General features: G+C 52.7%; 1 protein-coding gene and 1 long non-coding RNA gene across 2 annotated transcripts; both read left to right on the top strand.

Moving 5' to 3' along the window:
- The first annotated feature begins 4,703 nt into the window (after positions 1–4,703).
- LOC133771787 (uncharacterized) lies at positions 4,704–5,846 on the top strand. The gene is made up of 3 exons (XR_009867626.1): positions 4,704–4,773; positions 5,431–5,563; positions 5,763–5,846. It is a non-coding gene; the product is annotated as an uncharacterized LOC133771787 (long non-coding RNA).
- Positions 5,847–9,034: 3,188 nt separating this feature from the next.
- On the top strand, positions 9,035–16,955 carry LOC133770974 (Y-box-binding protein 1-like). Its single transcript, XM_062206750.1, has 3 exons — positions 9,035–9,065; positions 15,916–16,719; positions 16,948–16,955. The coding sequence occupies exons 1-3, from the start codon at positions 9,035–9,037 to the stop codon at positions 16,953–16,955; spliced, it is 843 nt and encodes a 280-aa protein (XP_062062734.1).
- Positions 16,956–17,372: the final 417 nt, after the last annotated feature.

Genomic DNA, 17,372 nt, shown 5'->3' with positions numbered 1-17,372 from the left:
AATAATATGTGTATCACCATTTGCAGTCACAGCAATTAAGTGCCTCTGGTACTTTATCTCGGATTTCCTTGTCTTCCAGCATTGCATCCTGTGCCTCGCTGGTGAGAGTCTAGGAGACTGCGATGCTTCTACATACTCCAGGTTACTTGTGTCCTCTCTCCACATGCAAAGCCATTATCAATGCATGCACCAAGTATTTGAACAACGAGGCCGGCGCTGTGGCATAGTAGGCTAAGCTTCCACCTGTGAAGCCAGCAGCCTATATGGGCACCGGTTCAATTCTCATTTGCTCCACTTCCAATCCAGCTCTCTGCTATGGCCTGGGAAAGCAGTGGAAGATGGCGCAAGCGCTTGAGCCCCTGCACCCATGTGGGAGACTCAGAAGAAGCTCCTGGCTCCTGGCTTTGGTTAGGCCCAGCTCCAGCTGTTGTGGCCATTTGAGGAGTGAACCAGCAGATGGAAGACCTCTCTGTCTGTCTATAACTCTTCCTCTCAAATAAATAAATAAATATTTCTTTAAAAGAAAATAATCTGAACAACGTAATCCCAGGATTCCACTTTGGGACTCTCCTTCCCTGGCTCTCCTCTGGAACCATGTACTGTATCAGTGAGGATCCTGGCAGGAAACAGGTGGCACACCGTAAGGATACAGGAGAAACCTATCATTTCTACCCACCAATCAGCACTTGTGTGTGTAGGGATTTCTCTGGCAGATGCTAGCTGAGTCCTCTTACTCAGTTCAGTTCTGACGTCACCAACCTGGAGGCAGCATCAGACCGTACAGGTTGAGGGCTCAGTCCCACCAGAATGTGCCCCCCGATTCAGATGCTGGCCTGCGCTCCCATCTATAAATAGGGTAGTTCCTGCTACCTCAGGCTCCATTAATTTGCCAGCGTGGCTCACAGAACTCAGGGAAATGTTTTACTTACATTCGCGAAGGAGCCAGATGGGAGCACTGCATTTGACCAGACATGGGAGAAGGAGCACAGAGCTCCCAGCCCTTTCCGGGCAGCCTCCAGGAACCTCCACAGGGTCAGCTATCCAGGAGCCACCGAGCTCAGTCCTTTGGGGTTTTTATGGAAGCTTCATTACATCGCCGTGATTGATGACATCACTGGCCATTGGGATGTCAGCTGAACCACCAGCCTCTCTCCTCTCCCTGGTGGCAGGATGAGGGCAGGGAGACTAAAAGTTTCAACCCCAGGTTGGGTCCCAAGGCTCTCTAGGTGCCCCCAACCACTGGGCATCTCTTTAATTTACAAAAGCCGCCCTTGTCACCCTGGAGATTCCAAGGATTTTAGAAGCTATGTCAGGAAATGAGCACAAAGGAAAAAATATATACATTTCACAATACCACATCCACTCAAAAGATTTAGCCAAGAATATTTTAATAAAAGGGCAGTGTAAGAGGCAGGGTCAGGATTAAGGAACTGTCACTGAATGATAAGGCCCCCGGATTCAGCAGGAAGGGGAAAACCATAGCAAGGCCTTAAGGGGCAAGAGAAGCTTAGTTAGAGAGAGGCCCATGGAGAGGAGGCGGCCCCAGAGGGTCTGTAAACGGCATCGGTGAGTCCCCAACTCTAGCGTCGTCAGTCACCTGGAAAGTGTGAGAAAACAGTTTGCTGCCCCCACCCCAGGGTCTGGCTCTAGTAGGGCCGGAGAACGTGCATTTCTAACAAGCTCCCAGTGAAGCTGAGGCCATTGTCCAAAGACTGCTCTTTGAGAACAGCTGCCATAGGGTTTTATTCACTACAGACTGCAGCAAGACCAAAGATTCGGGCGATGAGCACCCCCAGCCCCTCTCCTTCCACTCATGGATCCCCCGCTGCTACCTCCCATGGGCAAGGAATCCTGGGTAATGCAATCTGCAGAGGTCAGTCTTCCAGCCTGCCAGGGCACAGGAAAGTGGACAATAAATAATGGGTGAGCTCGGGGCAAACAGAGAACAACTGCAACCAGCACAGGCTGAATATATCAACAGAAAGATGATTGGGTAGACGAATTAATGGACAGATACAGGAATGAGAGGATTAAATAATAATGGTTCATTTAAAAATTTTATTTATAGGGGCCGGCTCCCAGCTTTGGATCAGCACAGCTCCAGCCATTGCGGCTGTCTGGGGAGTGAACCAGCAAATGGAAGACCTCTTTCTCCCTCTGTCTCTGTCTCTGTCTCTGTCTCTATCTCTCTCTCTTTCTGCCTCTGCCTCTCTGTAACTCTGCCTTTCAAATAAAATAAATAAATCTTTAAAACAAAAAGAATAGGGGCCAGCACTGTGGCTCAGAAGGGTAAAGCCCTGGCCTGAAGTGCTGGCAGCCCATAAGGGCGCCAGTTCTAGTCCCGGCTGCTCCTCTTCTGATCCAGCTCTCTGCTATGGCCTGGGAAAGCAGTAAAAAAGATGGCTCAAAGCTTTGGGCCCCTGAACCCACGTGGGAGACCTGGAAGAAGCTCCTGGCTCCTGGCTTTGGATCAGCGCAGCTCCAGCCGTTGCAGCCACCTGGGGAGTGAACCAGAGGATGGAAGACCTCTCTCTCTGTCTCTACCTCTCTCTGTAACTCTGTCTTTCAAATAAATAAAATAAATCTTAAAAAAAAAAAAGAAAGAATAAGGGGGCTCCTTCATGATGCTAGGAAACTGGAACTCAATCCAGGTCTCCCACGAGGGAGGCAGCCCTCACCACTCACTCTCAGAGTCCGAATTAGCAAGAAGCTAGCGTCAGGTGCCAGAGCTAGGAATTGAACCCAGGCACTCCAATGTAGGACCGAGGTGTTTTAATGGGCATCGTAATCCCTAGGCCAAACGCCCACTCTTGGTTAATTATTAAGGAGTGCTTATTATGTGCAAGCCTCTAAGGTAACTGCTCTACTCAGAGAATCTTAGATTCACAAGACATAGATCTACTACCATTCCCAGTTTACAGAGAAGATCACTAGCATTTGCCTGATCACACAGCTAGTGAGTGGTGCACCCTGAGCCCCAACTGAGACACTATCCGTACAGTCTCCTCCTCTGGGCTGTGTGTTACACACTCAGTGCTGCGATCAGCAGACAGGCAGTGTGGACTAGTATGGAAGAGTGCAAATCTCAGAGAGCAAATCTGGCTTCAGATCACGCTCCAGCACTGCTGAGCTGTGCGACCTGTGCTTACGTGTAAAGCAGAGACAATATGATGAAAACAACTTGGACAACTACTTCGTAGCCTTGTTGGCAAAGTGAAGCAAGGTAACACTGGTTTGGCCCTTGACACAGAGCCTAGCACAGAGTAACCAATCATCATTATTAGCAACAGATGGAAAGAAAGAGAAGTCAGAAACCCATGAGAGTGAGAACACACCCCTCCCACCAAGGAGAGCCCAGCGTGGGGATGGTTACATGGGTGTCCCATCTGTTAATTTCTCGTTTGAGGTCTTCTCTTCCGCTCTTTCTCATAAGGATGGGAAATCGCTATTCCCCTCCTCCATCTGTCAATTCCTTGAAATTTGGGGATTTGTCTGAATATGAGCTGGCCAGCCCCTCTCCTTAGAAATCCCCTCTTGGTTCCCAGGATTAGGAGATGGGGAAAGATGAAATGGGCTATTCCAGGGCAGACTCTCCTGCCCCCTGTTCCTGTGACCCAGGTGTGGGACAGAGGAAAGTAATGAATAGGGGGCCAGCACTGTGGCATAACGGGTAAAGCCACCACCTGGAGTGCCGGCATCCCATATGGGTGCCGGTTCGAGTCCTGGCTGCTCCACTTCCAATCCAGCTCTCTGCTATGGACTAGGAAAGCAGTGGAAGATGGCCCAAGCCCTTAGGCCCCTGCACCCATGTGGGAGACCCAGAGGAAGCTCCTGGCTCCTGGCTTCAGATTGGCCCAGCTCCAGCTGTTGCGGCCATCTGGGGAGTAAACCAGTGGATGGAAGACTTCTCTCTCTCTCTCTCTCTGCCTCTGCCTCTCTGTAACTGTCTTTCAAATAAATAAATATTTTAAAAAATTAAAAATAATGAATAAAGGAGGGGGAAGTTCTTGCTGAGCTCAACTTTAATCCCAGGGCCTGGGATGTGGGAAGGAAGATCTTGGCTCCCTCCCAAGGAACGTTGCCTTTAGGCTGTTTGTCCCAGTGGAGGGACTGGTTCCCAGATAGCGGATGGGTAGGAGTGTGACAATCCAGGAAGGCCACCCCAGCTCTCGTGGTTGTCCCTAGGGCACCCAGGAAATGTCTTCATCACAAGCCTCGAAGGAAGACAACACCAATGAGGAGGACACTAGGAGAACCTAGGGAAAGGGGCGCAACACTGCTCTGACCCCCCAACCCTGACCATCACTTCTGGTGGATGAAGCTATTGCCAGCAGTGGGATTACAGTACCACAACTCAGTCCTCTTTTTCTTGGCCAGACGGCAAGCTGCTTAGGCTCTCAGAACTGAAGCCAAGGAAAGCAGAAGAGGGGAGAAGAGGGTGGGCGGGGCAGGGTTCTGCCAAAAAGAGGGGGCAAAAGGGGAATCCATGGAATGGGACATGGAGGGGAATTTCTAGACGGAGAAAGCGAAAGCTCTGGGCCATAAATAGGAGGCAGCCGCAGCCTTGCACAAGCACTCACACTGCTAGGTCCTCTCACGCCTGTGCACTCCCCAGTGCTCGCCTGCTCCTGCTCCCCGCTGCACACCCATCCCAAACCTGCGCCTCCCAGCCTCCCGCAGACACGCACCTGCTCTGCCTCCGCTCACCCTCCATGGCCCCTGGTGCAGCCCGGCTCCTGGCCCTCAGCCTGCTGGTTCTCTGGACCTCCCTGGGTAAGATGGGGGTGGGGGGCGCTGACAGTGCCGGTGTCAGACTGCTTTGCCCTGGGTGTGAGGCAGCTACTTAGGTCTGGGGTCTCCCTGTGCCCTGTGTGTGTGTGTGCCTGTGAGTGTGGGTTACCTACACTGGATTCCAAATTGAGTCCGTCTCTTGCTGTATCCCAGGGCCTGTGGCTGTCCCCCTCTCTGCACGCTCTGTTGCCTACTGCCTCAGTTTCTCAGGCAGAAGGAGAGAACAGTACAATCTCTGTTGAATGTAGAGAGAATGGGAGACACTGCAGCTGGGCTGGTAGTCAAAATATCAGGTCTCTAAAACAGCTCTCCACCCAGCACTGTGACCAGCATTAACTCGTCATTTGCTGGACTGTGGGGATACCGAGAGGGCTTGGGAGGGAGGATGGAGTGATTGGGGCAGGAGGAAGGCACTGTGGGACTCAGGGCCATGGCTGTTGATCAAACAGTTTAGAAGGCTCACGTCTATTTGTCAACCACTAGGGTGACATCAGTGCATAATGGACTGAATATCAAGCCAACCACCTGCCTACCCCCCACCCCCAAGAGTTGTCTTCAATCTCAAGTAGAGCCCTGCTCGCCACCCCCGACCCCACCCCGTGGTCCCTATGGCCTGACGCCTTCTCTCTCCTGTCCCAGCACCAGCTCTGGGGGGTGCTAACGATGCTGAAGACTGCTGACTGTCTGTGACCCAGCGCCCCATCCCCGGGAACATCGTGAGAGCCTTTCGCTACCTGCTCATCACCGATGGCTGCCGAGTACCTGCTGTAGTGTGAGTTGTTGGGGGGGGGGGGTTCCAGCCTCATCTCCCCCAGTCAGCCCCTGGTGATACCCCCACTTTCTTATCCCTCTTCTCCCTGTCAAGACCAAGTCCCTGAAATACCTGCCCAGACGTGGTCCCCAGCCTCTGCCCCTCCTACTACAGCCCTCCAGGAAGCTGGGCTCCAGGGCTCCCTTCTCTCTGCCTCCAGGTTCACCACACTGAGGGGTCTCCAGCTCTGTGCACCCCCAGAACAGCCCTGGGTGGGCCGCATCATTCGGAGACTGAAGCGAATCTCTACCAAGGCAAGCCTGGCCCTCCCCAGCCCTGCCTCCTGCCTCCAAGCCCCTGGCCCCAGCTTCCGCCCCTGACCCTGCCTCTCCTTCCTCCCCAGGGCAAGCACCAGAGCAGCTAGCCCAGGACAACACCACAGGGGGCGCTGTGTCTCAGTGAGGATGTGAACCACCGGGGTTGGAGGACTAGGAGGGAGGAGCAGGCTCCCAGCTCCCCTGCACCAGGCCAGAGCCAGCCAGGGCAGAGCCTGCAGTGTCGACGTGAGTGTGAACTCGAGCGAGAGGGCCCGCGTGAGTGAGGGCACAGCTTCTCCTCACCCAGACTGCAATGCTTCCAATAAAGCCACCTGGCACTCCCGCGTCTATCTGTCCACTGTCTGTTTGCTGTCTGTCTAGGAGGACAGGAGTAGCAACGGGGGAGGTGGAATGGCTGGACCTGTTTTCCACCCTGCAGCCCAAGCAACCTCCTCCCCAGCCTCCGCCTAACACCCCTCATGCTCTCCAGACCAGGCCCCCTCATGTCTGTTCACAGCCATCACACTGCGCGGTTCAGCAACACTAACCTAGGGGCACTTCTCCGACACCAGAGGCCGTCCCGCCGCCCCAGGGCAGGTGCTCAGGGATGGCTGTCACTGGGGGAGGGAAGCTGTCAGCAACCAGCTCTTATGGCTGGGGGGGAGGGCAAAGAACCTCAACCGGGAGGTGAGGGGGGAGGTGGAAACCAAACCGTAAGAGGCCCATGAAATAAGCTGATCTGGCCTGGTCGATAAACGACAGGCAAGACTTGAAATTTAACAAATCTGCAGCAGACTAATTTTTAAGTTGATAATTGTGTATGGCCCGCAAATGATGCTACAAATACCCAAATGGCCCTTGGCAGAAAAACAGCTCCCCACCCCTGCCCAGAGCCTGGGAGGGAAGAGCCCATCCACACATGCCATCCCCTGTCTGGTACCCTCCTCTCGATTCTCCCCACCCCATTTCCCATGGGGTCTAAATGCTTCTTCTTCCAGGAAGCCTTCTCTGACCCCAGGCTACATTAGGTAGCTTCCCCCCTTTCTGAGTTCCCTGGGCCCCCTGCCCCTCCTCCCTCACAGCACTCATCACGCTGACTGAGGTCTGCCAGTTTGTCCATCTTCCTGGAGAGAGATCGTGTCTATTTTGGGTTCTGTCTCCCTGATGCCTAGCACTCTGCCTGACACAAAGCAGTCTCTCAACAACTCGTTGTTTAGGGGATGAAGTACATAAGGAAAGGCTTAGCAGCCAAGGGTGAGGACTCATGTGTCCACTCTGTCCATAATCTGATGCCTTCCTCGGTCTGAGCAAGGTCCGGCCCACCCATGTCATGATGAGGCCACGCCTCCCAGGGACACCAACACACCTGAGATCAGAGAGGGGAGAGAGGCCCACTGTGTGGGAAGGAGGAGCAAGCCGGGAAAGCTGGGAAGAACCTCCCCCCACCACCACCACCACTACGGGGCACAAGGGACTCGGGCAAACTGAGACCAGTGGACTCTCGGGAAGAAGGCCCTGCTCTGGAGGACGGGAGCCCGTGCCTCTCGGAACATGCCACACAGCTATTTTGCGAGGTGTGAGCGCCTCGTGCTTGGGAAGTCCCCTGAGGCAGCTGGCTGGCCTCCAGACCCTCGCCTCTGAGGGCCTGCCTGCTGGGAGCGGCAAGGCTGTGGTGCTGACATCAGATGGTGGCTGGCAGGCAGGACTGGGTATGCTTGGCCAGGAAGAGAGAACGTCACTACCCCAGACGCACGTCAGCCAAACTAGCTCCACACAGGCCCAGGCAGGCCTTGAAAGGAGAGCAGTGGTGAGGGGGTTGTGCAAGCCCCTCCTCACTGGGCTGACAGCAAGACAGCCTTTTCCTCGGAAGCAGGTGTTCAAAACCTCAGCGCTCTGTGTCACCAGGAGTGAGAGGGATGAGGACAGTTTTCAGGATCAGCTGCATGGCTGGCAGTGTGCCCATGTTGCCTGGGGAAAATCACCCACCCATCCGTGCGCCCATGCATCCCTCCACGCAGCTTTCCCTGCATCCACCCACTCATTCCCCATCCATCCATCCATCCATCCATCCATGAAGCCACCACCAAGCCAGCCAACCCTGGCCACCCAGCTGTGGACCCTGGGCCAGGGCCCCAGCAGGCAGGGCACAGACACACATGTGGCGGGGAGGGCACTTAGTCTCAAATCCTTCTAGTTCCCAGTAAAACCAAGGAAGCAAGCCCAAAGCCTCCCTCTGGGCCCTCAGGGGAATACTCAGAGCAGAGCGGGTAGAACTAGCAGGACCGAGGCCCCTGGACACCAGCCCTATGACACAGCCACAGAGAGGTCCAAGAGCAAGTCCTGAACTCAGGGCCCGGGCCTGAGGCTCACCATCCTGTCTCCGCCCCCATCACCATGTGATTCGGAGCAAGTTCCTTCCCCATTCCCTAGCCAGAGGCCTCGGCTGCCCCATCTGTCAGACGGCAGGAAGGGACTGGATTTTGCAGGGTCCATCCAGACAAAAACGTGGCTCCTGAATCTTTGAAGTCTCTTGATAAACCTCTGGCATTTGCACAGCCTCCTTCAACACGAAGCAAACCCAGAGCTTTCCCACTGCCTGGGGCTCTTGGAGCCACCTCTGAGAACAAAGGGGAACGTGAGGCTCAGGAAGAGAAAAATCCAGGAGCTAGTGAACAGGAAGCTCTCTGCCTGGCCCTGGACGCCTGGGGAAAGGAGGATTCGGAGGAAGGGTAAAGGGTGGGCACTGCCGCCCCTGAAGGAGCCGGCCTGTCACCCTCCAGTCCTCTCTCCTGCCAGCACCCTCCACTCTAGCTTTCCCCCTTCATCTTTTTCACCACCCCACCCCAGACATACCAAACACCCGTTGGGCACTGGACTTCTTCCCCTTCTCTGCCTGCCAGGAGCCCAGGGATTGGAGGCTTGTCCCACCTGCTCACGTTTTCAGCACTGTGACGCCTTCTAATCAACTTTCTGGTTCACTGTGATTCCCTGACAAGTGTTGTGTCTTCATTTACGTCTTCATTTCCTTCCTGTTCAGGAAGCCGCCTGTCCACCTCTGACAATGAGGAGGCTGCCAGCTCTCTGAGGGGTGGCTTGGACTCCTAGCTCCCCGATTTTTTCAGGGTTATGAGAGCCTTGTTGCCTGCCCTTAGATGCGCACTTTCCTCTCTAGGACATGTGGTGCTGCCAGAAGTTCAAGGCTTCAGGTGAGTGGCACCTCCCTGCCCTCCTGCTGCTGTGATCCCAGCAGCCAGTGTCTCCCGGAAAGTTCCTGATATTTGTGCTGAGAGAGCGCCCAGCCGGTTCTGGACAAAAAGCTCCCAGCCCCAACAGCCTGTGTGAGAGCTGCAGGGAAAGGGATTGAGTCTTGCCCACTTCCAGCGCCAGCATTGCTCTGCACAGAAGGGGCATAAAATAAACTCCAACACGTATTTGATTAATGAAAGATGGAATTGAACATGGCCCTTTCATGCTGTGCACCCCACAACCTGGAGCACATCCAGTTCTCAAGACAGTTGAGGCTGTCCCTGTTTTGCGGTTGAGTTTTGGTCAGAGCCCGCTCCATAAGGTTTTGATCATATTTCAATCATCTCATGTTCAACTTCTCGGCAAGTCCCCCCACCATGTCACCCCCTTCTCGCCTCCGGGAAACTCAGAAAAAGCCAAAAAAAAAAAAAAAAAAAAAACCTTAGCAACAACAGTCTAATGAAGGATGGGGACTCTCAGTTGGGGAGTTTCCCCCAAGAGCCTCTCTGTAGAAATAAGAAGCCTCTTCCCAAGGCAGACAATATCCCACATGGCCCCTGAGACTTTGTCCACAGGGGAAGACAGGGCATATAGCACAAACTAGTTCATCACTAGTTTTTTTTTTTTTTTTTTTTTTTTTTGACAGGTAGAGTTATAGACAGTGAGAGAAAGAGACAAAGAGAAAGGTCTTCCTTCCGTTGGTTCACTCCCCAAATGGCCGCTACGGCCAGCGCTGTGCCAATCCAAAGCCAGGAACCAGGTGCTTCTTCCTGATCTCACATGCAAGTGCAGGGGCCCAAGCACTTGGGCCATCCTCCACTGCCTTCCCAGGCCACAGCAGAGAGTTGGATTGGAAGAGGAGCAACCGGGACTAGAACCCGGTGCCCATATGGGATGCTGGTGCCACAGGCGCAGGATTAACCAAGTGAGCCACGGCGCCAGCCCCCATCACTAGTTCTTACTAGGTGCTGGGTATTTCATTAAGAATTGTTGCCAATCCTATGAGAAGATGAGAAAACCAAAGTACAGAGCTTAGGTGTCTTGCCCAGACTGGTTAGCTAGCAAAACAGTAGAGCTGGGGTTTCTACCTGAGCAGTTTGGCTCCAGAATCAGTATGCTAAGGGACCGGCGCTGTGGCCTAGTGGGTTTAGCCTCTGCCTGAGGTGCTGACATCCCATATGGGTGCCAGCTCTGATCCAGCTCTTTGCTATAGCCTGGGAAAGCAGTAGAAAATGACCCAAGTGCTTGAGCCCCTGCACCTGCATGGGAGACCTGGAAGAAGCTCCTGATCCTGGCTTTGGATCGGCTCAGCTCTGTGCATTGCAGCCATTTGGGGAGTGAACCAGTGGATGGAAGACCTCTCTGTCTCTCCCTGTCTGTACCTTTACTTCTCAAATAAACAAATTATATATAAGAATCAGTATGCTGAACCACTCCTCATACCACCTCTCTGAGCTGACCCATGTCCTGAGTACAAATGGAAAACAGTACAGCAGCCAGGTCTGAAAAGATCATCCATAGGGAACAGGGAAACGGGGTGCTGACCACGTGCCAGCCTCCAAATGAGTCCCTTCCTTACACTGCATTCCCAAGCCACCCTGTGAGCTGGTATCATTAATCCCATTTTAGGTTTAAGTAAATTGAGGCAAGGAGAGGTAGACTGACCTCCTAAATCCACTCAACTAGTGAGTGGCAAAGGTAGGACCACAGTCCCAATCCACCCGATGGGTTACTCTTGGACTGAGGGCTATCTAGTTTGGGTAGAAAGACTTGGCTTCCTAGAAAGAGTTGAGAAAAAATTAGGGGAGCTGGAGGCCTCTAGTGTGACCTTAGCACTTGAACCTTGACACAGAGTTGCCTCTGCAGGACCTCCAGCCTCCTGGGCCTATCCAGCAGAAGGGAAGTCAACTTCCCCAGAGCCTCAGAAGGAAGCTTACTCAGGCCTCAGTGGAGCAGTGGAGAAGTGGATCCGGATAGAGTGCACACATCTCCATCCCCAGGAGATCATCTCAGGCCTAGGGGGCGGGTGTTGTGACAGCGGGTTAAGCCACAGCGTGCCACACTGGCACCCCATAGCTGAGCGCCGGCTTGAGGCCTAGCTGTTCTGCTACAGATCCAGCTCCCTACTAATGCACCTGGAAAAGCAGGCAATGACGGCCCAAGGACTTGGGTCCCTGCCACCAATGTGGGAGACCTGGTAGAGCTCCAGGCTCCTGGTTTCAGTCTGGCCCAGTCCCAGTCCCTGCAGCCATTTGGGGAGTGAACCAATGTATAAAAGATCTCTATCTGTCTCTCTTTCTCTCTCTGTCACTCAACCTTTTTAACAAATAAATAAATAAATCTAAAAATAAAGAAGAAAGGGGGAAAAAAGCTTCATGGCTGCCATCACATAGGATCCCAGCCCTGGCAAAATCCCTTGTGATTGAAATGACACCTCGTCAAAGTCTGTGACCCAGAATATTCATACAGGCCAGGTACTGCTCCAAGTGCGGGTGGTAGCACAGTGAACCAGGAAAATCTGGTCTGACGCTTGCTTCATGGAGCTATTTTCAGCAGCCCCCCCAAAGGGGGAGAAAGCTAAAGAAAAACTATATCAATCAGAATTTTTACTTGCATACCATTGAAATTCACTGGCTGATTTAGAGAGAGAAGAGAGCTTATAAAAAGATCCTGGGAAGATGCAGAAAAAGGGCAAGAATAAGGAAGCCGAGGCAGCCAAGCCCATTCCCAAAGCACGCAGAGAGCCCCCCAGGAGAGCAACCAGAAGGCAGGCCGAACGCCAGCACTGCCCCTGTGTCCAGACAAGTGGGGGCCCTGCCCTGCATCCTATGTTTTAGAGGGCCCCGCCCTGCCCCCGCTCCAATCATATCTTGGGACCCACCACAGGGTCCACAGGGCCATGGTGGCATGCTCACCCAGAGCTCATGCTTCGTCTTCCAGACCCCCTTTGAGGAACTGAAAAAGAATTCCCTCCCAATGGCAGCTTGCAGTGTCCACCTGAGCCTCTTTCTCAGCTCTGTCCCTCTCAGGATGGGCCATGGCACCAATGGATCTGCTACTAGGTCCAGAGATGGTGGCCAAGAACATGGAAGGAACTTGCATGCATACCAGGCATGGGAGACCCTTCATGGTGCAGGACAGGCTTGAGGGAAGGAAGAGGACAGGGACAAGTAGGGAGTTGGAGGCTGGCTCTCCCCTTGACCACCTCATTATATCATGAAACTCCACAGAGCTCAAGACATCTAAAAAAAATTTTTTTTCAAGATTCACCTACTATTTGAAAGGCAAAGTTACAGAGATGTAGAGGCAGAAAGAAAGAGAGAAAAAGAGAGATCCTCCATTCGCTGGCTCACTCCCCAAATGGTCACAACAACTGGAGCCACGCCGATCCAAAGGCAGGATCCAAAGACCCGAGCCATCCTCCACCACCTTCCCAGGCCACAGCAGAGAGCCGGACTGGAAGTGGAGCAGTCGGGACCCATACCGGCACCCACATGGGATGCCGGCATTGCAGGCGGCTGGCCCCATCTACCATGCCACAGCGCCAGCCCCAAGACTTCTAAATTTGAACCTGTCTTCCAGTTAATTTGAAAGTATGCTTTTGGGGCCAGTGCTGTGGCGCAGCAGGTTAACACCCTGGCCTGAAGCACCGGCATCCCATATGGACGCCGGTTCGAGACCCGGCTGCTCCACTTCCGATCCAGCTCTCTGCTATGGCCTGGGAACGCAGCAGAAGATGGCCCAAGTCCTTGGGCCCCCACACCCGTGTGGGAGACCCAGAGGAAGCTCCTGGCTCCTGGCTTCAGATTGGCGCAGCTCCAGCCATTGCAGTCAATTGGGGGAATGAACCAGCAGATGGAAGACCTCTCCCTCTCTCTGACTCTCCTATCTCTGTGTAACTCTGACTTTCAAATAAATAAATAAATCTAAAACAAACAAACAAAAAATATCATGAAGGAAAACAAACAAAAACCAAAAACTGTTCCATGACTGTTAAGACAGGGGCCGTCCAAGTCATCCCTTCTCGAAGTGTCAGTTTCACTTCTACTGATATCATTTGAGGTGCTTTATTAGTTCTCACAGATCAGGGAGAACATACAGTATTTACTCCTTTGGGACTGTCTTATTTCACTAAGTATGACGTTTTCCAGATTCATCCATTTTGTTGCAAATGTCCAGATTTCATTTTTTACGGCTGTGTAGTATTCCATAGTGTACATATCCCATAATTTCTTTATCCAGTCTTCAGTTGATGGGCATTTAGATTGATTCCATGTATTAGCTATTGTGAATTGAGCTGCACTCATTTGTTTTTTAAGATTATTTATTTGAAAAGCAAAGTTAACAGGGTCAGGGTCAGGGGAAGATTGATAGAGATAGAAATAGAGAGAGAGAGAGAGAGAGATAAAGAGAGAGAGACAGAGAGAGAGACAGAGACAGAGAGAGATGTCTTCCATCCACAGGCTCATTTCCCCAAATGACCACAATGGCTAGGGCTGGGCCAGGCCAAAGCCAGGAGCTAGTAACTCCATCCAAGTCTCCCACATGGGTGGCAGGGGCCCAAGTACTTGGGCCATCTTCTGCTGCTTTCCAAGGTGCATTAGCATGGAGCTGGATCAGAAGTAGAGCAGCCAGAACTGGAACTGGCATTCATATGGCATGCCGGTGTTGCAGGCAGCAGCTTAACCTGCTGTGCTATAACACGGAATTCATTTAACCATATTTACTTCCTGAAGACCCTGTACCCATATAAAGTCACCCTGGAGGTTCGTGCTTCAATGCATGAGTTTTGGGAAGATGCATTTCAGTCCATAGCAACACCCAATTCTAAATCCAAGACCTCAAGGTGACACACATTCTTCCTCCAGCCTTGATATAATCTTGTCTCTATTCTGCAACACCTGGCAAGCACCACCAGTGCACCCTGATTGGTCAGGATAACAAATAACACCCAGATCTGAGAAGCTTCATGCAACAAAATTCTATTCTGCATGTATGCCAAGCCTGCTGTGGGTCTAGAGGAGTCTAGCACAGCTGTATTCCATGTGGCGGTTCAACATTCCAAGCTGCTTTGATCTTTGGCATGCTCCTTCATCTCCACCCATGCTTCCATGATCACTTCAGTCAGGGAAGACAGCAACAAGAGTTCTTGCTTAAATGTTGTCTGCAAGTAACACATGTCACTTCCATTTATATCTCATTCACCAAAGTGGGGCACACTACCATGCCTAACTCCAAGCAGGCAACTCCCAGGAGGAGAAGGAAGCTAGAACCTTGGTAAGTGGCAGTAAGACCACCAGAATACCCATATTCAAGAATGAAATAAAGGAGGATTTTTTTAAAGGGGGGAGGGGGGGACTCGGTTAAAGTACAAAGAAAATTAGACACATTTCAAAACAGGGAACAAGAAATGGATGAAAGTTATAGATGGTGGTTCTGAAACTGGTCCTGGGGCTTGGTTGGCACTTATTACTTTCTTCCTGTATTGGTTTTCTTTTGCTGCATAACCAGTCACCACAGACTGAGTGACTCAAAACAACCCAAATGCACTGTCTCCTAGTTTCTTGCAGGTCAGGAGTCATGGTAGCTGCTTGGTGTCTCTCCCACATCCAGGGGTCAGTCAGGGCTGCAGTCTCATCGAAGCTTGCCATGCTCTTCCAGGTTCACTGTTCTCGGCTGTTGTGGTTGCAGGAGCTCTGGGCCTTTTCTTCCCTGCCACAGCATGGTAGTTCTGGCCACCACAAAGGCATGTGCTTCTTATTTCTTGCCTCAAGACTCTTTTTTTTTTTCTTTTTTTAAGATTTATTTATTTGTTTGAAAGAGTTACAGAAGGGGGACAGAGAGATATTCCATCCACTGGATCACTCCCCAGATGTTCACAACAAAGCCAGTAGTTTCTTCCACGTCTTCCATGCAGGTGCAGGGGCCCAAGCACTTGGGCCATCTTCCACTGCTTTCCCAGGTGCATTAGCAGGGAGCTGGATCAGAAGTGGAGCAGCCAGGATTTGAACTAGCACTTATACAGGATGCCAGCGTTGCAGGCGGAGGCTTAACCTTCTGTACCACATCACCAGTCCCTTTATTTTCCTTTGATTGTCAGGATTAACTATTCCTGCCACTGTGAAAACTCCCCATTGAGCCTGTGGCATGAGAAGCCCAAGCCAGATGGTGGTCTCACTTCTCAGTTCAAGGAACCACTTCCTTCCCAGGAAAAAATATGATGTTCTGCCCAGTGGAAAAACTTTTTTCTCCACTGTCCTTCAAGATCACCCTGAATGGAGCTTTAATGCTTATAGTGACCTGGCCCGAGCTAGTGCCAGTAAATTGTGCAGAATCATACAAACCTGGCTCAAAAGCTGACCTAATAGATCAATGGCATAGGTGTGGACTAAGGGAAAGATGACCCTGACCTAGGCACAGGCATGTTAGGAATTTAAGCATCCCCTGACTATGGGCTTCATTAAGCACACAACAGACTACAGATATCTCAAACACCACGGGGTCTGCCGAGGCAAAGGGCCAAGTGGCAGGCAGTGGTACCAGTTCTACTGCTACCACAAAAATGCATCCCCCATGGTCCCCAGTCGTTTGCATCACCAGCTCCCATTCACAGTCCTAACATTCAGATTAGCGGAACCTCCCCAGACAGCGGGGAGGCTTCGAAAGCGAGTACCTGGCCTATTGGGCTTCTATCTAGGAAAGAGGGTCAAATGCTGGCTGGTCAAAAATAACAAGTGTTCCATCGGTAGCGGGAGGAGAACAGACCCCAGAGACCCCTGAGCAGCCCCACCGCCACCACCGCCGGCCTAGTTACCATTACACCCCGGGAGGAGCCGCAGCTGCCGCAGCCAGCCCCAGTCACCATCACCGCAACTGTGAGCAGCGAGGCCGAGGCCAAGGCCAAGGCTGAGAACCCGCGGCACCACAGGCAGTGGGGCAGGGAGCAGTGGCCCCAGGCTGCCTCACATCGGCGGCGCCTACTGAACAAGGACAGTGCAACGAAGGTTTTGGGAACAGTAAAATGGTTCGGTGTAAGAAATGAATATGGTTCCATCCCCAGAAATGACACCAAGGAAGACGGATTTGTGCACCAGACTGCCGTAAAGAAGAACTGCAGCATAGGAGACGGGGAGATTATGGAGTCTGATGCTGCTGAAGGAGAAACCGGTGCCGAGGCAGCCAATGCCGCACGCCCTGGTGGAGCTCCAGGGCAACGCAGCGAATACGCAGCAGACGCCGTCCACGTCCATAGGGGTCCTCCACGCAATGGCCGGCCGCATTCTCAGACTAGTGAGAGTGCGGGAAAGAGTGCCCGGAGGGCCAGGCCCAACAAGGCCGGCCCCACCTTCCTCATGAGGAGACCCAGTGTGCCCACCCCCGTGCGGGGAGACGTGAGGGAAGGTGCTGCCAATCAGGATGCAGAACTAGGTAGACCAGTGAGACGGAATGTGTGTGGGGTTATAGACCACGCTTCCGCAGGGGTCCTCCTCGCCGAAGACAGCCTAGAGAGGACGGCAATGAAGAGGAGTGGGGAAATCAAGGAGCTGAGACCCAGGTCAGCAGCCACCTCAGCGTGGGTGCCCCGCAACTTCAGTTACCTGCGCAGACACCCAGGTAACCCTAAACCCCAGGATGGCAAAGAGACAAAGCAGCCGATCCACCAGCTGAGAATCATCCAGAGGCTGCGCAGGGCGGGGCTGAGCAAATGCCGGCTTCACAGCTCTGCCATCACCCGGGTTAGCCTTCCAACAAGAAGCAATGAATATGAAATTCCAGCAATACGAAATGAACAAAAGATAGGAGCAGAAGGCCTTAAGTCCTTGCATTTTGCCCATTGACCAGATTACTAGAACTGTCCGTATTATCTAAGCAGCATTTTTACCTAAAGATGTCTCGTTTTTTGGTAATGACAAACGAGTTAAAAAAAAAACAAAAAACAAAAAAACTGGTTTTGGCCGGCACCGCGGCTCACTAGGCTAATCCTCTGCCTTGCGACGCCGGCACACCGGGTTCTAGTCCCAGTCGGGGCGCCGGATTCTGTCCCGGTTGCCCCTCTTCCAGGCCAGCTCTCTGCTGTGGCCCGGGAGTGCAGTGGAGGATGGCCCAAGTGCTTGGGCCCTGCACCCACATGGGAGACCAGGAGAAGCACCTGGCTCCCGGCTTCGGATCAGCGTGGTGCGCCGGCCACAGCGCGCCCGCGGCAGCAGCCATTGGAGGGTGAATCAACAGTAAAGGAAGACCTTTCTCTCTGGCTCTCTCTCACTGTC

The sequence above is a fragment of the Lepus europaeus genome, chromosome 12 (assembly GCF_033115175.1).
Source record: "Lepus europaeus isolate LE1 chromosome 12, mLepTim1.pri, whole genome shotgun sequence".
NCBI classification, from domain to species: Eukaryota; Metazoa; Chordata; class Mammalia; order Lagomorpha; family Leporidae; genus Lepus; species Lepus europaeus.
This window is presented reverse-complemented; position numbering and strand designations above follow the sequence as displayed.

Bases quoted from the DNA above. Each gene is read 5' to 3' on its own strand.
- LOC133770974 (XM_062206750.1), top strand. From the start codon at position 9,035: ATGTGGTGCTGCCAGAAGTTCAAGGCTTCAG. The intron at 9,066-15,915 runs GTGAGTGGCACC...CCGCCGGCCTAG, and splicing joins CCAGAAGTTCAAGGCTTCAG to TTACCATTACACCCCGGGAG.